The sequence below is a fragment of the Netta rufina genome (assembly GCF_964035555.1).
Source record: "Netta rufina genome assembly, chromosome: 3".
NCBI lineage: Eukaryota > Metazoa > Chordata > Aves > Anseriformes > Anatidae > Netta > Netta rufina.
The window spans coordinates 120,438,556-120,460,839 of NC_140125.1; the positions used below are offsets into that span (position 1 = coordinate 120,438,556).

A 22,284-nucleotide genomic window follows, 5' to 3' on the forward strand; every position below is an offset into this window, starting at 1 on the left:
GCCCAGCCACCGCCCTCACCCCATGAAAGGGCCCTTTCATTTAGGATTTTGGCCCTGGGGGGGGTGGGACGCAACCCTATAGGGCCCCCCCGGCACTCCCGGGCTCTGCCCTTGCAGCTGGAAGGGGGAAATTTGTCCCCCCCCGCCTCGGCCCCAAAAACATGCCCCCAGGGGACATGGGCACCCCGAGGGTGCCCCCACTGGGATTTGGGGGCTCCTTGGGGTGCTGGGGGGGTCTGGGTGCAGCCTCCCACCCTATAAATGATCCTTTGCTTCCCTTGAGCAGCTGTGGGGCTGGTTCTAGGGGCAGGGAGCTGCCCTGTAGGGTTTTGGGGCCCCCCTTACACCCCAAATCCCCCCATCCGTGTGCCCAGCCTGGCTCAGCACCCCAAGAGGGGTCCCGAAAAGGAGCAGGACCCTACAAGGACCCCCCCTCATCCTGGTAGGGGACCGGGGGCTGAACCCCCTGGCTCCCCCCAACCCCAAACCCCAAACCCTTTAGGGGAAGGGCGCCGCCTGACCTAAAACCTGTTTATTTATAGGGCCTGGCCGTCGCGGCAGGGCGGGGCTCTTCCTCCCCTAAAAAAAAATCCCGTTGGGGCCAAGATTTTGGTTCGATTTTCAACATTTTGGTTCCAGCGAGAGCAAAAACTCCTCTCGGGGGGGTTAAAATTCACCCTTCACCCTAAATTCGGCCCTACACGGGGAGGATTTCCTCCCCTGGAGGCTCGCCCCCAGCTCCCAGCACCCATGGGTGCCCCCAAAAAGCACCCTGGGGGGGGGACATTTGGGGATATTTGGGGAGCCCTTTCCCAAGGCCGGGAGCTGCTGCGGGGAGGAGAAATCCCAAATCCCAAACACCCCCCTCGGGGGGGGAAATTGGGGCAGAAAATGGGAAAGGAGAAAAGGGAGAGAGGAAAAAAGGGGATGGGGGGGGGAGAGGCCGGCTCCTCGGAGCCCTAATGGGGATTAATAAGGTCTGGGGGGGGGAAATAGGGGCAAAACATGTATGGGATGGGGGCTCCCCGCACCCAAACCCTGCTCCAGGACAGGGGGCAGCACACGAGGAGGTTTTAGCAGCCCCAAATGAGTTAAAATCGGGATATTTGTCCAGGTGCTGCACCGTTTATTGGGATCGGTTCACAAAGACCCCCCCAAAAAACCCCACAGAGGGCTCGGGGAGCTGGGAGGGGGCGCGGGCACTGCACAACCCCCCCCTGCGGAGTTTTCCCAGCAATTAATTGTTAATTAAACCAAATTAACCCCGGGGGGGGGTTGTTCTGAGGCACGCGGTGCAGCCCCGGTGCCGCGCCGGGGTCGGCTGCACCGATTCGGAGCCCTCGTTTGCAGCCCCGTAATTAACGAGCCTTAATTAACAATTAACGAGCCTTAATTAACAATTAACGAGCCTTAATTTACAAACTGCCACCTTCACAGCAGCCCGGCCGGATTTACAAATTTACACCCCCCCGATCGCAGGGGGATCCCCTCGCCCCCAGGGATGTGCAATCAGCAGCGGGGTTTTGGTGTCGGGCGACCCCAAATCTCTGCTTCTGCCCCTTTTGGGGGACAACGCAGCAGCGAGGCAGCCCGATTTGCCTTTTTCTTCCTCAAATCTCCCAGGATTTGAAGCTGCGGCAATAAACCCGAGCCCCCAAGGTCTGCTTCCTTCCACCCGAGGGGGAGAGGTGGGTGTAGGATCGGGGATTTTTTTTCACCCCCCCCCATTTCCAGAAAGCGTCCGCGGCTCGGAGCTGGTGGGGACGCCAGAACCAGGCGGGTTGGGAAGAAACGGAGTCCGAGTTGACAGTTTTTTGGTGGTTTTGGTGGGTTTTTTTTCTGGTGTTCTCGGCGACGGCGACTTCCCCAGGCATCCCGCACCACCTCAGGCTGGAGAAAGGAGTTTTTTGGTTTTTTGTTTTTTTTTTTACATAAAATCGTCGGAATCGTTGCCATCCTGAGGGGAGAGAGAGAGAGAAAGAGGGAGTCAGGACGGAAAGGGGCGAAGGGGAAGTTCAGCAGGAGCTGGGCTTTGCCATTTCCCCTGGGCTCCTGCCCTCTCAGCGAAATCCGAGAGGACAAAGAGCCAGGAGGAAAAACTGGAGGATTCCTGAAAGCCACAGCCTCCTCTGGCGCTTTGTTAGGGATCAGAGTGCCAAAAAAAAAATGGATTTTAAGCTCAGGGTCACCCAAATGACCTCCGGGATCCCTCCTCTGACCCCGCTCACTCCAGCCGTGCGTTTTGTACCCCCCTAAAAGCAGCAAGGTATGGGGTGCTGTCACGGAAAGCCCTCTGCTCGCATTTCGGGTCGCCCCCCAGCAGCCTGCGAGGCTGGAGCCCGACTTAAAACTCCTCCTGCTCCTCCTCCGGGGTGGGAAAGGGGATTTTAGGAGGGTTTCGTGCGCGCCCTCAGGGTTTTTGCGGGTTCCTACCTGGTTGGAGGACATGTTCTCAGCCTTCATTAAGGACGAGTAGCTCCTGAAAGGGAAATTGCCATTATCTCACAGGATGCATTTCCCAAACCCACTGACAGAGGCGTTCTGATGAAACAGGATCGGGTACCAGAGGAAAAAAAATCTATTTCTCCTTTCCAAATTGAGGCTGGAGCGAATTATTTGCTTACCTTGTGCTCTTTGGGTAATTAAAACAAACCGGGGAAAGAGCACATGTGCTGCGCAGGCTCTTTCTCTGCAGCCTCAGCAGCTTTGTCCAGAACTCAGATCGTCCCAGGGGACAGAAAAAAACCTTTTAATTTTTGGGTGGTGACTGCTGCTGATTTCTCCTGGTTCTGTTTGCACCTCGAAACCCCTTCCTGAGGTTTCTGGGTGTGGAATCCTCGAGTTTTGGATCTTTCCCGGTGTTGAAACCTCGAGTTTTTCGAATTCCAGCCTCGTTATCGCTGGAGGAGAAACAACAAAGTGCTCAAAGCGAGCCCTCGGGGCCGGCCAGCACGTCCTGTCCTGCAGGGGGGAGGCAGGAAGGGGGGGGGGGGGTGGAAACGAGACTTGCTGGATGGCAGGAAGGTCAGCACGACATTTCAAACCACCTTTTGGGCTTAAAAGCGATGGTTTAGGGGGAAAACTGAGGATCCAGACGCTTTTCCCAGCGCTGGGGGACGCAGCAGGAAGCTGAGACACAAACCTGGAGCAGGCTGAGGCTGCTCCCACCCCACAAGGGTTTTTTTTTGCCTGATTTCCCTCGAGCCAGCGGCAGATTTCGAAAGCCGGGGCCCTTCCTGCTAACCAGAGCTCCCCGTCGAGTTTATTTGAGGCGAAAAAAGGGGGAAATGGATTTATTGTAGAGACAAAAGAAACCACTGGGCCGTGCAGACACCGCCGCAGCCGGTCAGCTGAGCGCGCCGGGCCCGGGATTAAACAAGCTGCTGACCCGTGACCGTTCCCCCGGCGCTGGCACGGCGATTTCTCGCCCCTTACCTAAGCTCTTCCAGCTCCTTCTTCTTCTTCATCTCCTCCTTCTCCTTCCGCTTCATCTCCTGGATCTGGGCTTTCTTCTCGTTCCTCTCCTCTCTGTCGCGGGCTTCCTTCTCGGCAGCCAGGTCGGGGAAGCGCTCCACTTTGGTTTTCTCCAGCCGGTTCAGGATCTCGTTCACCTTCTTCTCCACCGTCAGCATTTTCACCTGGGTGGAGTGCAAAAAAAAAAATCAAACAAACAAAACACCGGCCTTAAACAGACAAAAAATCCTTTAATTTTGGCACCCTCTTTCGCCTCCTTGGCCAGGAGCAGCCCCGAGGAGGTGGCAGCAGGTCTCTGAGCACCACGAGGGGCTGAGAGCATCGGGTGCTGCTCGCAGGGGGTTCTGCACCTGGGGTTTTGGAGAGTTTTCCATCCCAGCTAGGCACAGCGTTATCTGGGGATAATTTTCCTAAGTTTACATTTGGGAATGGCTTCCCTGACCCTACAGAGCTCAGCAGCTCTGGTTTTTCACGGGTTTAACAAACGCAGAGGGAGCTGTGGGGTGAGACAGCTCTCAAAAAAGAGGCAGCAAAGCCAAAGTGCTGCCTCGGACACCTCGGGGACACCACAGAAACTGTTCCTGCACAGCAGCTTCAAGCCTCAGCCCTTCCAGACACGGCTGCAGCGCTGCTGGGGAGCTGATCCAAGGGGCAGGCTCCTCGGGGAGGGTTTGGGTGGGTTTGAGTGTGTCCTCCCGTGCCTGCAGCGAGCACTCACGTCCTTCTGCCTGTGGAAGCCGATCTGCCCCACGTCCATGTCCGCTGTTTTCTTCAGGTTGGTCCACGGCGTGTACACCACGTTGACGTTGTTCATCTTGCAGCCTGGGGAGGGGAGAGAAAGGAAAAGGATCCGATTTCTCCCCCCGCCGAGAGCGGATTTTAAAGCTCTCCGCGTGAACACGACCACTGAGGGTTGTTCTGGCCCCAGATGTCACTAATTGGGGAGGAAAAAGGGGGAAAAAGGGGGAAAAAGGGAACAGAAAAGCCCCAAAACACCGCTTGCTGCTGTGACGGGGGCGCTGCAGGCGGAGCTAACGAGCTCCAGATGCAGATTAACGAGGCCCGGCCCTGCCAGAGGAGCGAGCGCTGGGGAAAGGGGGCCCCAAGGCGCTGGGAGAGAGGAGAAAGCAAGGGCAGGGCTTTGAAACTCCTCCTGCTGGGAGCCTAAAAGGCAGCCCCGGCGGCCGCGAGCAAGGTTTATCCCCCAAAAAAAGCAGCACGGGATGGGCAGAGGAGAAGTTTGGTGAATATTTGATCCTAAATAACCCCCCCCCGGTGAGGAGCAGAGACGCCAACGCCTCCCAGCCGGCTCCAGGAGGCCTCCTGCAGCCAGGATCCTGCCTCACCTTGGATGCTGTTGGCTTTCACGAGGTGGGCGCAGTCTATCAGGACTTCTTTCGGGATGTCGTCCACCGTCTGGCCCTGCAGCAGAGGGGGGCAACGTCAGCAGCTGCCCCCGAGCACCCGAAAAATCACCGGGGCCGCGAGGGGAAGCTCCGCGAGCACGCCCAGCCCTCCTGCGCTCTGTTTTTTACGGTTTTTTGGAGTTTTTTGTGGTGTTTTTAAGGAGAGGCTCGAAGAAACGCACACGATTTGTGCTCTGCTTTCCCCAAAAGGGGTTCAGGGAGCAGGGAGGGACTCACCCAGGGCTCCCCCCGCACCCCCTGGGCAGGGAAATGCTCCCCAGGGCCTTTGAAACACACGTGCCGTGAGCTCACCTTGTGCAAGCGGAGGTAGACGTGGGCAGAAGAGAGCTTGTCCACGTGAAACCTACAAAATAAACCAAAATAAACCAAAATTAACGCGTTTAGCAGGAGGGGAGGGATGGCAATCATCCATTTTGGGAAATTTTACTGCCTAAGGAGCGAAGCAGCAGCCACTGCACGGGCAGAACCAGGGAAACGTTCCTCATTTACGCGTCTGCGTGCAAGGCACTCGGGGTTTCTCCCCCCGGGAGCGCCGTTCACCTCGATGTGAGGCTGAAAAAATTAAAATTAAAAATTTTCTCCCCTTCTTTTTTACTAAGAACTCATTTTATGTGCAGGGTGAGCCCTCCAGCACCGCCGTGCGTGCCAAAAACTCCCCGCGGGTGACGCTGCTGCGAGCTGGAAAACACCAAAGGGATGGGAAAAGAAAATTTTTTGGGGAGGGCTGCTCACAAACCTCAGCGAGGCGACCCACGGACGGCTCCAGCCAGCTGTGAGCAGGAGGGGGAATCCCCCTTTCTCCTTCCTGAACTAAATGAGAACCGAAACCACACCACAGATGTCAGGGAGCTTCCTGCTGCCAGCTTGAGCCGCTCACAGCGGGTCTGAGGCCAGCAGCTCTGGCTCAAAACACCCAAAATCTCTGCTCCTGCTCCCTCCCTCGGCTCCCCGGGTGCTGGCTGCCCTCGTGTGATTCCCAGAGCTGGGAATTTTGGTGGTTTTGGTACCCACCAGATGTCCTCGGGCCAGCCGTACTTGATGAGGTCTTCATCTGCAAAAAAGAAGCGTCAGTAAATCTGTCACTGCATCATCCCAGCCCCTTCCCAGAGCAGAAATCAGCCACGAGGGGGGCTCCAGCGCGTAGGATGGTGGGAATCAGTGCGGGGGTGAGGCTGAGGAGTCCCCAAAATCCCACTCCTGCAAGCAGGAGGCACAACAGAACCCAGGGGGAAGCTCCCTCTGGTTTCCCTCCCGTTTCCCTAAAGGAAAGGGCAGGGGAAAGGGACTCTGGAGCACAAATGCGCAGTGGGAAGAGGAAAAGCCCAGGCTGAGCAGGGAAATGGAAGGCTGTTTTGCAGGAAATCAGCAGAGAACACCCAAAAAAGCTGCCCTGGCTGTCTCCAGGCAGCTGGGTTCGCACCTCGTTTAGTTTCAGGAGCAGCTGAAGTCTCGGTGACTCTACCCAGAGGGTTTCAGAGGGGTAAATCGGAATAATCCGCAGGACTGGATGAGGTTTCAAGCAATACACGAAGCCACCTGGCCCCAAATACCCTGGGGAACCCCAAACCTACCTCCAGGCACCCTCCCGCACACCCCCAGTAGGCTTAATTTCGGCACACTCACTTTCGTACTTATCCTTGCCCATGTAGATGGTGTAAACGGCAGGAACAGCTGGGGGAGAGAGAGAAAAACAGATCAGAAGGGGCTCGGGCAGCCATGCAGGGAGCCCCAGAGGCTCTGCTCCATCACTTCCAGCCCGGGGGGAGGTAAAAAGGTTCTGGTTTGTACCCAAAACGCAGCCTCGGCCGCAAGAAGCCCAGGTGAAACTTCTCAAATGAAGCTAGCGCTGTTTTAATTACGTTTGGTGGTGAAAAAGGCAGAAATTGGGGGTTAGCAGGTGGAAAAAACCCGCTCTGGACACGTGGGAAGGGGAGATCAGGGAATGAGAGATCACCAGGGGCACGGGCACGACACAAACCTGAAATTAAATGCCTGGGAATTAAGGTTTATAGACAGTAATTTCAGGAAAACGAGGCCCACGCTGCCAAAAGAGCAGAACATTGACAGAAAGGGGAACTCTTAATATTTATAGGGTTTAAATCCTGGATTTTGGAGCATTTTGAGCAAATTGTGAGTCTCCTCCTCGTGCTCCTGTGGTGGGAAGGGGTCGGGAACCTCCCCAAAAGCTGGGGTTGGAGCATGGGGGGGGTAAATGGGGCCGGAGGCACCTCCCCTCGCCACTGAGGGCTGTGAATTTGAGGGATTTCTCCCCAAAGGTGCCGGGGGGGTGGCAGCACGCAGGCGGGTGGTGCTGTGAAGCCCAGTTCAGCCCAGTGCGGCCCATTTTAAACCAGTGGAGACCAGTTTAGTCCAGCAAAGCATGGTTTAACCCGGTTTAGGCTGGTTTATCCCAGTGGAACCCAGTTTAGCCCAGTATAACCGGTCGAACTGAGCCCGGCTCAGCCCAGCAAAGCCCAAATGCACCCAGTAAGGCCCAGTCCGGCCCAGCCCGGCCCAGTAAGGCCCAGCCCGGCCCAGTAAGGCCCAGCCCGGCCCAGTAAGGCCCAGCCCGGCCCAGTGCGACCCAGTCCGGACCAGTCCGGCCCAGTAAGGCCCAGTAAGGCCCAGTCCATCCCGTTCCGGCCCCGCGCTCACCGCCGGAGGTGAAGTAGAACACCATGGCAGCAGCAGCAGCAGCGCCGCCGCCGCCCGCTCCGCCCGCTCCTGCCGCCGGGGGCCGGAAGCGAGCAGGGCGCAGGCGCGCGGCGCGACGCCGCACGCACAGCGCAGGCCCGGCGGCGTTGCTATGGGCCGTGCGCATGCGCCGCGCGGCCGGGAAGGTGAAGCCGGAGAGGGCTCTGCGCGTGCGCACGGCGGGAGGGAAGGACCGGGCAAGGAGCGTTCCCCTGTGTGAGGGGGCAGCTGTGCGCATGCGTGGATGCGTGTGAAGGGGCAGCGGCGCGCTGTGAGGTGACGGCACCGGGATTAAACACAACAAGCGGCGTTAAAAGCAGCCAGGATGGTTTTTAAGATAAAAAGTCCAAAGGCAGGCGTTAAAAGCTGATATTTTTTGTATGAGCCAGTAATAAGCTGCGGGTGGGCTGGGCCGGCCCACCTTCGGACTACAAGTCCCAGCGTGCACCGCGCGCTCCCACCGCCCGGAGGCGGCCCCGCGCTCGCAAGGCACGCTGGGAGTTGGAGTCTCCCTCCTGCTATCTGGTGAGCTCTGCTACCTGATTGGCCGGACGGCGAGCGAGGCGGGTTCAGAGAGCGGCTCGACCAATGGCGATGCGAGGTGCATTGAGTGGCAAGGAGATGGGCCAATGGGGAGGGGGGGCTGGGCGGGCGGGAGAAGCAGCGCGGGTTTGAGGCGCGGGAGCGGTGGCGGCGGGGTGAGGGGGCGGGGAGGGGGTTTGGGGTCGGGGGGGGGATTTGGGGTCTGGGGTCGGGGTTTGGGGTCTGGGATCGGGGCTCTTGGGGGTCTGGGGCCTGGGTCTGGGTCAGGATCTGGAGGTGGGGCCAGGGTTTGGGGGCTGGGCTGGGATTTGGGGTCTGGGGTTGGGGTTTGGGGTCAGGGGCTGGGGTTTGGGGGCTGAGGTGTGGGGCCTGGGGCCTGGTTCTGGGGGTTAGGGGCTGGGTCTGGGGTCTAGGACCTGGGTCTGGGGTCTAGGATCGTGGGTCTGGGGTGTAAGAGCTGGGTGTAAGGTTTGCGGTCTGGGAACTGGGGTCTGGGATGTGGGTTTGGGGTTTGGGGTCTGGGGTTTGGGGTCTAGGATCGTGGCTCTGGAGATCTGGGGTTTGGGGGACTGGAGTTATGGGTCTGGGGTCTAGGATCTGGGTTTGGGGTCTGGGAACTGGGTCTAGGAGCTGGGTTTGGGGTCTAGGAGTTGGGTTTAGGATCATAGGTCTGGGGTGTAGGACCTGGGTCTGGGGTTTGGGGTGTAGGACCTGGGTTTAAGGTTTGGGGTCTGAGAACTGGGGTCTAAGATCTGGGGCTGGGGTTTGGGGTCTGGGATCTAGGATCATGTGTCTAGGGTCTGGGATCGTGGGTCTAGGGTCTGGGAGCTGGGTTTGGGGTCTAGAACCTGGCTGTAGGAACTGAGGTCTGGGATTTGGGATCATGGGACTGGGGTCCAGGATCTGGGTCTGAGGTCCAGGAACTGGGTCTAGGATCTAGGTTTGGGGTCTGGGATCATGGGTCTTGGGTCAGGGAATTGGGGTCTAGGACCTGGGTCTGGGGTTTAGGATCACGGGTCTGGGGTTGGGGTCTTGGTCTAGGGTTTGGGTCTGGGGTTTGGGGTCTGGTTTTGGGGTCTGCTCTGGGTCTGGATCATGGATCTGGGGTCTAGGAACCCTGCTGGGTTCCCTCCGGGCAGGGAAACCCCAAAACCCTGCCCTGAGGTGCTTTAGGGTTTCACCCTCCCCAGGACAGCAGGACGGGATGGGGCTCGCACCCCTCCTCCTCCCCAGCCTCCCCTTTCCCTTCCTTCATTACCAATTTGTTCCTTTTTTAACCCAAAATCTCTCACCCCACTAAAATCATGTTCTAGGCGCCCCGGCGGAGCCATGGCCACGCGCACCCCGCAGAAAAGGAGCCGCAGCCCCCCTGACAGGTCCGTTAACCCCTCCTAAATCTTTAATTTTCCTCATAAAATCGATTTAATGTTTTATTTTATAAACAAAGGAGCCACATTCCCCCTGATAAGTGTGTTTAACCCCTCCTAAATCTTTTATTTTCCTCATAAAATCAACCTAATGCTTTATTTTTTTTAAAAAAAAGGAGCCAGGGCCCCACTGACAGGTCCATTAACCCCTCCTAAATCTTTAATTTTCCTAATAAAAACAAATTATAGTTTTATTTTAAAAACAAAGGAGCCGCAGCCCCCCTGACAGGTGTGTTTAACCCCTCCTAAATCCTTATTTTCCTCTTAAAATCGATTTAATGCTTTATTTTTAAAACAAAGGAGCCACAGCCCCACTGACAGGTCTGTTAACCCCTCCTAAATCTTTTATTTTCCTAATAAAATCAATTCACAGTTTTATTTTAAAAACAGAGGAGCCACAGTCCCCCTGATAGGTGTGTTTAACCCCTCCCAAATCTTTTATTTTCCTCTGAAAATCAACCTAATGCTTTCTTTTTTTAAAAAAAGGAGCCACAGCCCCACTGACAGGTACTTTAACCCCTCCTAAATCTTTTATTTTCCTAATAAAATCAATTTACAGTTTTATTTTATAAACAAAGGAGCCACAGCCCCCCTGATAGGTGTGTTTAACACCTGCTAAATCTTTTATTTTCCTAATAAACCCACAATCTAATGCCTTATTTTAAAAACAAAAGAGCCACAGCCCCCCTGACAGGTCCGTTAACCCCTCCTAAATCCCTATTTTCCTCGTAAAACCAACCTAATGCTTTATTTTAGAACCAAACTAACGTTTTCTGCCCGAGGGGTGAGTTAGATCCCCCCAAAACCCTCCAAATCTTTTAACGCAAAGCTGAAAATTAAAAAAAAAAAAAAAGCTGAGGAGGAGGGAGGCAGCAGGAGGGCAAATTCCTGAGGTCGGCTGCAAGCAGGGGCAGGTGAGAGGGGTGCTGTGAAGGAAATCGGGGCTTTTCTCCTCATTTTGGGTGGTGCTGAGGGTGTCGGTTGTGCTCCAGGAAGCAAAATGCTTGGAATTTTGGTAAATTTGGTCCAGGAATTGATTTGATGTTTAAAAAAAACCCACAGAGAGTGGCAAGGTTGCGGTGTTTTTTCTGAGGTCTGTGTTTTTTATGGGCACTTACAGGTACAGCAGCTCAGCTGGGTGAAACTTAAAGAGTTACTTGAGCGAAATAAGAGCTGGAAAGCTCGGAATTGCACCCAAAATGTTTTCTCTTCACTTCTTTTCGCAGCCCAGCCTCTGCTTTTGAGACCCCGGTGAGGAGAGGGCCGCTGGGCTTCCTCGCCGGGCTGTCACCGCGCAAGAAGTGCCGGAGGCACTGGTGTGCGTCCCAAATCAAGTGGTCTCCGGGCTCTGGGGACGAGCAGAAGGAAAATGAGGTTGATCCTGCAAAGCCAGCGCCCTCCAGGAGGCTGGATGTGTCCCCCCTGCAAGCTGCCAACCTTCCCAAATCGGAATCGGCCCCGAAATCCTCCTGCCAGCCCCTGGTGCCCGTGGTGTCTTTCTACAGCAAGGAGAAGCGGTACCTCACCCTGCTGGAGAGGAAGCAGCTGGCTGGGAAGCTGCTTTTTGGGGAGGGGAAGGGTGCTGGAGGTGGTCTGGATGCGAGCAGGAGGACGAACCTCAGCGGGAAAACCAGCGCCAGGGCTGCGACAAGCACCAAACACGGCAAAAACGCCCCCAGAAACGTCCCCAAAGCAGTGAAGAAGGTGAAGGCGCCCCCCCCGGCTCCGAAAAGCGGCGTGGAGAAGGAGAACGCTCCCTGCCTGGTTAAGAAGAAGATGGACTCGCCCTTCCGAGTGCTCAGCCTGACGGTGAAGCCGGCCTTGAAGCTGCAGGCGGGGGCGGCGTTTTTTTCCCCCGGGAAGAGGTCGCGCTCCAAAAAAACCCCCGGAGAGCCCAAATCTCCCCAAATTCCCCCCGGGGCTGCGGAAAGAAGCCCAGCGGGGGCAGCTGGCACGGCTCGTTTGGCACCTCCAAGTGAAAATCCCAAGGTGGGGGGTTCCCAGAGCGGGATTGCTGCGCCTCAGGAGGGAGATGAGGAGCCCGGAGAGGATTTGAGGCACGGAAAGGAAGGGAAAAATGCAGCGTGCGAAGGAAAAGTGTCCCTGCAGAGCACGGGGGGCACCCCTGCTGTCCCTTCCAGCCCCCCCGAGTCTCCTGCTGCAGGTGACAGCGACGCAGAGAAGGTGGTAGGTGGCAGAGGGACACGTCCTGGTGATGTGGGCTGAGCCAGCTTGGTGAGGAACCTCAGAGGGTCCTGAAAAAGGAAGGGCAGCTCCCTTGCACCACGTTTTCACAAAAAACCAACCCATTTTCTGGTTCTCTAGGGCCTTTTTTTTAGGGCTGGGTGCTGTAATCGGGAGGCGCTAGCCGCCTCGGGCTGCTCCCTGGCTGTCTTCTCCCCAAGGTTTCTCAGCAGACGCTGGCTCGGGGCTCCCCTCTCGGAGGCAAGCCCGCATTTCTCACCCTGTGACAAACCAAACTCCTTCGAGCTGGCCTCTTGGAAGAGCTGAGAGCTCGCAGGAGCTCGCTGGAGGGGCGTAAGCAACCCTTACCCCTTGAGCCAGCAGTGAAAATACTCCTGGTGCCTGATTTAACTGTTCTGTGTTTTTTTTTTGTTTGTTTTTTAGCATATATCTCGTGCTAACGTATGGCCCTGCTTTTTTTTAAGCGTTTTTTTAAGCACTGTTTATTTTTATTTTATTATTTGGAGGAGGATTGGTTAGCTCGGGGTGTGGACCTTGCTTCCTGACACGATGCTTAGGTGTGACAGGGAAGGGTGGCACAGAAATGCCCCAACGCAGAGCTCAGAGCAGGTCCCCAGACGACTTTGTGACACCCGGGGGCGTTTTTTCTCACCAAATTCTGGCATCAAAGCCACGTGGGAGCAGGGAGGGCACCGGGGGGGCAGGGAAACCTGCACGGGCTGAGCTTGGCCTTGATCTGGTTTCACGTTCTGCTGGAGGCAGCTGCTTCGCCCGCTGAGTGCCCAAGGCTGGGAAAAAAACATGCGAAAAGAGCAGAGTTTAAGGCAAAAAATCAGCTTGGCAAACTTTGATTTTAATAGAATTTACGTGGGAGGCTTCCAGAGTTTGTTTCTGTAGAAAGAAACAAAACAAAACTCACCCCACAAATCCCTCAGCTTCAGACATCTCTGCTTTTAAAGAATCACCGGGATTGTTAAAGCACCGAACGCTTTATTTCCTTTAATTGTAATTTAATTGCCTAATTCTTAAATTGTACAATCGTGCCCTGATCATAGCGGGCGTCAGCCTCGAGGGATGGCAGAGAAAGAGGTAAGAAAGAGCCAAGGTTCATTATCAGGCATTTTAGGACTGCCTGGAGAAGGTGGGCTTTCTCAAACGCTTACAGCAGACCAAGGCAGAAAAAAATAATGAGAGCAATGACACGAGAGAGTGAAAATAACTAAATAAAGGGAAATCCTTCAGGATGTTGACTGACAAGCTGGGGAGCCCCTACAGAGAAGTGATTTTTCCAGTGATTTTAGAATTCCTCCCTCCCTTTTCCTTTTTTTGGGTGGATTTGTCCCTTCAGACCTAAAACTGTTTCGTTCTGGAGCTGCTTAAACTGCACTTTTTAAGGCTATATGGGAGGGAGGGATCTTTTCCCTTTAGGAGGGAAATCTCTTGCTTAATTGAAATAAAAACCCTACAAGTTTTGAAGGAAAGGCAGCCCTTAATTTGGATATAAGGCGCAATGCTCTTTGCTAAGGTGCATAAGGTGTTAAAACAGTGCTTGTGTTCCCTGCTCAGGTCACAGTCAGGATGCAGGCAGGTGAGCGTTGCTTTAATTAGACACCTAAACTAAATTAACACTTAAAACTTTCTTAATATATAGGGAATGCTCTCAGAATTCAGCCTGAGGTAAGGAAGGAACCGTGGTGAAAAATAGCCAGGTGTCAGCAGACAACAAAAAAGCTGGAAGGAGACATGATTTTAATTCCTTTTTGCACCTCAGCAGGGGTGCTGAAACTGCAGGGGGCTCTGTAGCTGCTCCCTGAGAGCTGGGAGGTTTTTTTTTGACCCTAATAAAATTGTCTCCATTCCCAGGGTGCTGAGGAAATCGGCGCTGCCCCAGCCCAGGAGCCGGATGATGTTATTCCTCCGAGCCCATCTCCGCACAGAGGGGACAGGGAAGGTAAGTTGCACCCCACCTCTCTCGGCCTCTGGCCGTTTGCTGCAGGGAAACGAGGTGGAAGAGGCTTTTTAAGGTCTTTTAGCATCCCCCAAGAGCAGCTTTGCTGAGTTCCCAGGCTGTGCTCCGGGTTTGCGTCCCAAAAAGCTGGGCAGAAGCGACGGAAATCTGTGCTCATGGCGAGCAGACGTCAACTGGGTTTTGTCCTGGTACCCAACCAGGCCTTCCTCTTCGCCTTACTGCTCACCAAAGCCCAGTTTTTCCCCTATTGCCTTCTTCTTGGACAAAATTACCCCAATCCTTCCACTTTTCCTTTTAAATCTTGACTCTCAGTCACCCGACATCATTTGTTTGCTTCCTCCACGCCGAGCCCTGTCCCTCCTGGCCAGGCTCCCCCGCTGCTTCCCCTCCTCCTTATCTCACTCTGTTTTTTCCCAACCCTTTCCAACCTAGGAATGCTTTTTAAATCAATCTCTTCCACCTCCCTCTCTGCCATCTACAGGGCCGGGAGCATCTGTTATCTATTCCTGGTGGTGGCCCAGGGAGCTCCACCCTACATTTCTTGTCTTGGCGGTGAATTTTTGACGCTAATTATTGGACCAGGACGTTTTTGGCCCTGCCAGCTTTCCCCATTTTCTTGTAGCAGGTTTATCTACGCCAAATTTCCCCCGCTAATACAGGGAAATCGTCAGGAATTAGAAATTAATCGCCAGGCTTTCATTCCTCCCTTGGGAATGCCAAGGCTGTAAAAGGAAAATGTGTTGCTCGTGTGTTTTATTTGTAAGGCAAAACAAGCCACTGGCCTCGACCTCCTGCCTCACGTTCCAAGCACGCCCTAACGTGTGCCAGGAAGCTTGCAGAAATGTGCAATTTGTGTGGTTTGCTCCCAATTCCCTGCTTTTTTTTTTCCCTTTTCCCCATTGTCAGCGTTACCTTTTCTGGCCCCGATAGCCTTGGGTCAGCCCGCTCCGTGCCAATCCGAAGATGCAGAATTTACCCGAGCATTTTCTTTCCACCGCGTGGAAGTTTTTAGGTCTTTTAGGTCTTAATGGAGCTAATGATCTGCTCCTGGGTAATTATTTCATTGATAATTGAACTAAAAAGACGCTGCAGGTGGCGTCATGGGCTGACATCTGTGTCCTCTCCAGGCAGCATTCACCTCTGGCTCTTCCTCTCAAAGTTATCACTTTTTTGGCCCTGTGGCTTTCTAGGAGGAGATTATTTCACATTTGGCTCTTTCTGCTTTCAGCCCTTCACCTTCCTGATGCGTTTTCCCCGTGGATTTCTGTCCCTGCTGTGATTCCCTGCACTCCAGTGCATTTAAAACCCCTGCTGGAGCCAAGTTTGTCTCACTCCACTCCTTGCACATCTGGACTTAATCTGTCGAGGAAGCTGCCAGCACTCCTGAGCTTATCCCTTTATTTTTTCCCCTCTTTACACTTGCTCCACACGGGAACTTGTTTGATTTTGGAGCTGTGAGCTCTGTTTTCCTGCTGCTCATCATTTCTGCGCCCCCTCTCAGTGTCCCGAGGTGCCTCGCGCTCTGCTGCTGGCCACGTTTCTGTCTTTGATCCCCATTTTTCTTTGCAAGGCTCCCGGTTCTGCTTCCTCCACCTGTTCAAAAAGCTGCTGCCCTCACTCTCCCCCAAACCTCCTGACATTATTTGTCTGCTGGGGCCCTTCCCAAGAAGCGTCCTGGCCCTCTAAGCTCCTGCATTTCTAGGAAATGTGAGGCTTTTTGTTATTTATTGCTGCCTTCTTCCTGACTCCTGAATCCTTTCCACTTCTGCTGTTAACAAGAGACGTTTTTATTGCGTCCTGAGCCTAGAAGGAACTGGTTCATCCTCACAGCCTGGGTTTTGGAGGCTGTCAGCTCCACTTGTCAGCTTAGGCACTTTTTTAGGTTTCTGTCATTACCGAGAAGTCTCTGTCTGTTAGCAAATCCAGTCAGAAATGAGAGCAGAGAGCAGTCGAGCACTTTGCCTTAGCCAAAATAAGGGAAAATTAGAAACCTGTGCTTGATTAACTCTGTTAATAGCCAGAGGAACACGACCACAGCAGCAACTTCTGCTGGATGTGACTGCTCCTGATTGCAAACGTCAGGGGAAAGCTCAGGGTGCCCTGAGCAGTGCCGTGAAGGTGAGGACGTGGGGGCACCACTCCTGAACAAAACTTTAATGTATTGCAACAGCGACAGCTTCCTGGCAATCCTAAAAGCTCTGTAGGGTTCAGATCCGTGTCACTCCGAAGTCTCGTTGGTGCTTGGATTCCTCTTTCCATGCCTCGACGTGTGCTGCAGCTAAAGATGAGCGAAGCACAATAATTTCTCTTCTCTTTTCCAGCTTCATCCTCAAATGCAGAGGTCTACCCCATATTCAGTGCTCTCCCTGCTACCAAGAAAAGGTATGTTCATCTTCTTCCCAGAAGAAGTTAATTTTACTCCCAGACGAGTCTTATCTGCAGAAAAAAAAATTGTTTTTATACATTTACATACAAATACGCGTTTTTACACACACACACGCTCAGGACAGGAGCTTGGCTTTCTGTCTCTGTGCACTGAGAGAAGAGAAATCAGCCTTGTGAGGTTTGGGAGTTGTTTTTTTCTTGATTTTTTTGTTTTGTTTTGCTTAAGGGAAGGCCAAACAACAAATGGAGCACTGGGTTTAGGTGGCTGCTAGCCCGAGAATAAGGAAACACACGTTTGTTTGCTCTCCGTGGTACATTTAGCTTGTGGTTTTGCTATGGTTTTGAGCTGATAGGCTTCACTTTTGGAACTATAAAGGAAATAAAGGATTTCTCTTAACTGTTATTAATAAATAATTAGATAGATAGGTTAAAAAAAAATAGATGAAATTGTTAGAAAAAGGTCGGACAGTCTCAGGATGTGTTCATCACCAAAAATGGCACAGCACTGGTGCTGTTTGGGCCCCCTAAAGGGTTTTTATGTCTTTATTCATATGATTTCTGTCTCTGTGGCTGGGGTTCCCGTAACAGCAGTGACTTCCAGTCTCTGTGCTGGCTGTCCCCTCTGCTCTGCCCTCGTGAGACCCTCCCTGGAGCCCCCCAGCACCAGAAGGACAGGGAAATATTCAAAGTTGGCCTTTTGGTTTTGTAAAAAGCAAGATCTTGCTAAATTACCTACAGGCACTGTGCCTCCTAGCTGCCTGGCGAGGTGTAGCTGTCCTAACTGATGTCCCTGCTTCTGAGCAGCTCCTTTCTTTGATTAATTTCCTGCTGCACCCTCAGGTTTGTGGTGGAAGAAGACTTTTCTTCCCATGCAAGAGCCAGAGATGTGAATCCCTCTCTATTAAATCAACTTCTCGATAGGTTTTGTTCATTAGAGAAACACCCTGAGCCTGCTTTGTTGTGACCATACAAAAATCAACCACGAAAACCTTTAAAATTCCTTAGAAACGAGCCAAAACAAACCTTCCAAAGCTCGCTGCTACTGCAGGGCTGTGCCACGGAGAGGTGTTGAAAGCGAGCTCTGATGGCAATATTTGCTTTCCAAATTCCTCCCGTGGGTCAGGGGGAGCGCTGGGGTCTGGCAGTGCTGCTGGCTGGGATTAACTAAATTCCCTTTAGGATGGAAATCTGTGAAGTTGTTTGGTGTCTTCTCCAAATTAGCTCCCCGTTCGGGGTCACAGCACAGCAGTTAAGATTTCCCCTTTTAAAATTGCTCGAGAAATGCCTCAAACCACGCAGAAGCCGAAAGGTAAGGTTAGAAAAAAACATCATTATTGACGATTTTAACCAGTGCTCGTTCCCTGTAGCTCAAACCCACGCCACAAACTGGTGAATTCCTGTAAATCCTCCGTGTCTGGGTCACCAGCCAGGGGAAAAACGTGTCTCAGCCCGCTCCCCTCAAAGGGTTTTCCCAAAATGCTGCCGAAAGCTGCAGGGCTGACTCTTCTCTGTGCTGATTTTCAGGACGCAGCCTGCTCTGGACGATCTGAGCTCTCCCTTCGGATCCAGCCCACCTGCCAAAGCAGCTCACGGCCTGCAGAAGAGCAAGAGGGCGAAGGAATCGTGCTCCAGGGACCAGATGATCATCGTAAGGCTCCCCCGGGGTGCACTGGACTCAGGGGGTGGCTTTGTTTTTTTTTTGAAAGCATTTAATAAGGCAAGATACAACAGATTGGGAAGAGCTGGTGCTAAATAACACTGATATATTAGAGCAGAGCTATTTTTTCCCACTTTTTCCCCATTTTCCTTTTCCTTTATACCCTAACCCTACACATCCCCCCTTCCCACCCCCAGGGGCTAACACTTAGTGTGATTTGGGTGAAGAGCTGAGTACTGCAGCCAGAAATATTTAACAAAAACTCCTCCAGGAGGCAGGCAGAAGCAGGACCCCGGCTCCCCCTTGCCCCAGGCGGGTCCCTGCCTATTTTTAACCCTGCCCGAGTGGATCCAGCCTGGGGCTGTGCCCACGGCAGAGGACGGTGGCAGGATTGGGACCGACGGAGAGCCGGGCACCTTCAGGACAGAGGGGACACCTTCAGGACACAGGGGGTGGATGGGGACACCCAAAAGGGGACGTGGAGAAAGGAAAAGAGCTGCTGCAGGGGCTCACATGCAGGGAACTAAACCAAACCCTTAACAAGTGAGGCTTCGGCGCGTGCCACTGCTGAACAACCTGCTGCTGCACAACTGGCACCCAGTTCCTTTTCTCCCTGCACTCTGACAGAGCTGTGAAAATGTTGCTGGTTTGTTTCCTTTTTTTTTTTTAAGAGAACTGGCAGAAAATCCCCTACGGTTTGCCTTTGTTTTTGCGGTGTGGTTTTACGTTGTTGGCGCGGAGTTTCGCCCGTCCATCTGCTCCCAGCCTCGTTCCAAATAACGCATTCGCTGTACCCTGCGAGTGATTTTATGCTATGTAGCCCTGAAAGTTCTGCAAACAAGCAAAAGCTCTGCTCCTCTTCCTGCATTCCCACGAAACCAGACACTCCAGCCTGATTATTGTTGCCACAACCCCCTTCCTCCCCTCGTTCCTTCGCCCGAGCGTGGTTTTGAACCCGAGCCCGCGGGACCCTCGCTTTATCCCACCTCCCTTTCTCCCCCAGGACGCCGGTCAGAAGCATTTCGGGGCCGTGGGCTGCAAGTCGTGCGGGATGATCTACACGGCTGGCAGCCCCGAGGACGAAGCCCAGCACATCCAGCACCACGAGAGGTTCCTCGAGGCGCTGCGCTACGTGGTAAGGGCCAGGTGGGGCAGCGAGGCAGCTGCAGGCAAATATTTTGTCCTATTTTGTCACCCAGGAGCGAGCTGAGCGTGAGAGCTGTGTGCAGCTCCAGCCGAAGGTCGGATGGCTGCGACCTGGCTTTGTTCCTGCACGCCGAGGTGGCTCAGCTTACGGCTGAATCACTTCCCCTCTGGCCAAACCGCTAACTCCGTGTTGGTTTTTTTTGTATTTTATTTTTCCCCCTCCTCTCTGCGGCAGGGCTGGAAGAAAGAGCGGGTTGTGGCGGAGTTCTGGGATGGGAAAATCGTCCTGATCCTTCCAGCTGACCCCAAGTACGCCGTCAAGAAGGTGTGAGGCTGTTTGTTTTGGGGGGTTGTGCTGCGGGGGAGTTCTGCTGGCCGCGCTCCCCGGCGCGCGAGCAGACATCCCCTGGCAGTTCATGGGGCTCGGCAGGGTCACAGCAGCTCTGGTGTGAGTGATTTGGGGCGCTGAGGATGCACATCCCACCCCTGCCCCTCTGTTTTGTCCCTAAATAACCAGCACAACCTGGGCTCTTCAGTCCTCGAGGCTGGTATTTGTGCTCTGCAAGGGGGAGATGCGAGTGAGAGCCCCCTCTTGGTGCAGGCAGAGGGAACGGCTGCTGGCAGGGGGCTCTTGGTAAATGGGGAAGTGTTTTTGTTTAAAAACAGCACCCGAAGAGCCCGCTTGGGGCTGTCTGAAAAACAACAGAGCTGCCAGGCTGGCTGCAGGCATCACGGGATTTCAAAAAAAAAGTTGCAAAACATTTTGTGGCTGCTTCGTGAAGCCTGACCTTGAGTGAGCACGGGATTAGTCGAGGGAAGTGAGCCCTTTTTGGGGGGGTTTTGTGCTGAGCTGAGGAACTGTGGGGCCTTGACGCGTCCCTCGCTTTCTCCTCAGGCCGAAGACGTGCGAGAGATCGTGGATAACGAGCTGGGATTTCAGCAAGTGGCGCTGAGCTGCCCAGCCAAGACCAAGACCTACCTGTTTGTGTCCAACGAGAAGACGATTGTCGGATGCCTGGTGGCTGAGTCAATCAAGCAGGTGTGATTTGGGAATTAATTGGGAAGAGGGGAAAACTGCGGGCTGATAATACACGAAATCCTGTTCTTGCACAGGAGAGGGAAAAATAAAACGCAGGAAAAGCTCGTGCAGGTATCTGTGAGAGAGATTTGCACAGAGCAAGCTTCCACCTCACCCTGCTTTGGGTTTTCTGCCCTGTGAAACCCCCCTGGGGGGTCTCAGGGGCTGGAAGCAGCAGCTTCACTCTTTTCCTTGTCCCTTGCAGGCGTTTCGGGTGCTGGCCGAGCCGGTGGTGGCCGCGCAGAGCCCGGGGCAGGACCCTCTGCAGCAGCACCGTGCTTGGCGCTGCTCCACGCGCCCCGAGCCCGCCGTCTGCGGCGTCAGCAGGATCTGGGTGCTCGGGCTGGCCCGCAGGAAGGGCGTCGCGCGCCGCATGGTGGACGTGGTCAGGTACAGGGAGGATCCCAGCGGGTAGGGGCGGCGATATTTTCGGGGAGGGAACGGGGATTGCGGCAGAAAGCGCTCGGAGGCAACGTGCTAAAGGTGTGGGCTCCTCTTGCCGAGCACCTCTGAGATCCCCTCGTCCTGGGGTGGGGTTAGCAGGTGGGTTGAAACCCGGGGTTATCGGATTTATTCATGGATCTAAATATTGGTGGTGTAAATAAAGGTGTATTTGAAGCCTGACACGAGTGGTGGCCAAGCTGACGGCGGAACACACAGCTCCCTGGGCTGCCTTTTCCGAGAGAAAGCGTGCTGCAAGAGGTTTTTATTTACGGAGCAAACACTTCAAGTTCTTCCGAGCAGGAAATTGGGAGCTTCTCAAGTGTGTTTGGCTCTGATCAAGCACGAGGAGGGCGTCCCCCATCTGTTCGAACCCTGCCTCGAGGTTGAGCTTGATGGCTATCCATGAGCCTGTCGTAATATTTACCTAGATAATATTTATCTCACGATAATATTTAGATAATATTTATCTCATGAGCCTGTAGTAATATTTATCTCCTAATATCTGCTCGCTGTACATCTAAATATGCATCTGAAGTGTGGCATACATGTAGATTTATAAATATATAACCAGATGCTGTTATATCTGGAGCTCAATATTCTGAAAATTGATCAGTCAGGGCTGCTTCTCCTGCCTCCAGAGCTGCCAGTGTTTGTCCTTAGGCACGGTGATTTCTGTCTGTGCTTAAAATTGCTTTTTTTTTTTGTACTAACCTGAAAACGCCTCCTGGTTCCCGAAGCTGGAATCCAGGAGGGCCAACTGCGTCCTCAAAGCCTTCCTCTCCGGTGTGAGAGCCAGGCTGAAGAAGCGACAGCTCCTGGCAGCGAGGGCAGGGCAATTAGCGGAGTTAAATCAAGGAGCAGCGGGGGCTGCAGCCTGCTGACGGCTCTCTCCTTCCTTCCAGGAGCACCTTCATGTACGGCAGCTACCTGAGCACCGAGGAGATCGCCTTCTCCGACCCCACGCCCGACGGGAAGCTGTTTGCCACCAGGTACTGCGGGACGCCCAGCTTCCTCGTCTACAACTTCGTGCACGGCAACTGAGCCGCCTCGTTTCTCACACATCGAGGGGAGCTGAAGCCAGCTGAGCTAATTCCTTGTTTTTCAAGTAACTCGGTGGTGCTGGTACCTGGCTGAACGCTGCTTTCCTGCTGCCTTCTTCCAGCTCTGGGAAGGTTTCCCTGTTGGTACAGAGTTGTGGTGGGGTTGGGAACCTGCTGTGAAACCGAGCAGAAGCTTGCTTGGCTCGCAGAGAATTCTTCCGAAAGTTAAAAAAATTTATTGCCAGTAACTTAATTCCTTTCAGAGTTTTAATATAAAGAGGGCTGCTTCCTCCCCGAGGCGTGGGTGTTCAACCCCCAGCTCTGCACTGCGTGTGTGTGTGTGAGCAGCTTAGGAGGGGAGCTTGATGTGCACTGTGCTTGGAAATCAATCCTGAACGTGCAGGAGATGAATGTAAAGGGCTGGGCTGGGGCAGAGCAGCCTCTGAATGTACGCAGATGGCGGGGAGCAGGAGCTGGGTGTAAATAGTTGGCTCGGGGCAGGATCTCTCTCAGCCTCTGCTGTGCGAGGTCTGGAACCTTCCCAGCGGGGTGCAGGGGGAGCTGCCCCTGCCTGCTCAATAAAATGTGTGAAACGCTGCTGCTTGGGCTCCTTTCTGTGCACGGAGGAGGAAGGGAAACCAAAAAGCTCTTCTCTTTAAAGGAGGTGGCTAAAACAGGTCCCTACAGGACCAGGAGCAGCTCTTCTCCAGCCCTCTCCAAACCCTAAGTCCAGGAACCTGCAGCCCCTGGTGCTGAGCTGCTCCCTGGGGGTGCTGCCCACCCGCACCCCCTTTT

General features: G+C 53.9%; 2 protein-coding genes across 2 annotated transcripts; one reads left to right on the forward strand and one right to left on the reverse strand.

Annotated features, from left to right (window-relative positions):
* Window positions 1-1,105: 1,105 nt before the first annotated feature.
* CCDC25 (coiled-coil domain containing 25) lies at window positions 1,106-7,658 on the reverse strand. The gene is made up of 9 exons (XM_084285284.1): window positions 7,557-7,658; window positions 6,525-6,572; window positions 5,913-5,952; window positions 5,193-5,244; window positions 4,821-4,896; window positions 4,193-4,296; window positions 3,436-3,638; window positions 2,434-2,479; window positions 1,106-1,957 (listed from the first exon to the last, which is right to left on the reverse strand). The coding sequence occupies exons 1-9, from the start codon at window positions 7,579-7,581 to the stop codon at window positions 1,928-1,930; spliced, it is 624 nt and encodes a 207-aa protein (XP_084141410.1). The 5' UTR covers window positions 7,582-7,658; the 3' UTR covers window positions 1,106-1,927.
* A 583-nt stretch (window positions 7,659-8,241) lies between these two features.
* On the forward strand, window positions 8,242-22,075 carry ESCO2 (establishment of sister chromatid cohesion N-acetyltransferase 2). The gene is made up of 11 exons (XM_084283274.1): window positions 8,242-8,293; window positions 9,452-9,514; window positions 10,792-11,752; window positions 13,634-13,721; window positions 16,061-16,121; window positions 17,649-17,772; window positions 18,785-18,916; window positions 19,163-19,252; window positions 19,823-19,966; window positions 20,211-20,395; window positions 21,352-22,075. Exons 2-11 carry the CDS (start codon window positions 9,468-9,470, stop codon window positions 21,488-21,490), a joined length of 1,971 nt encoding a protein of 656 aa, XP_084139400.1. The 5' UTR covers window positions 8,242-8,293; window positions 9,452-9,467; the 3' UTR covers window positions 21,491-22,075.
* The last annotated feature ends 209 nt before the right edge of the window (window positions 22,076-22,284 follow it).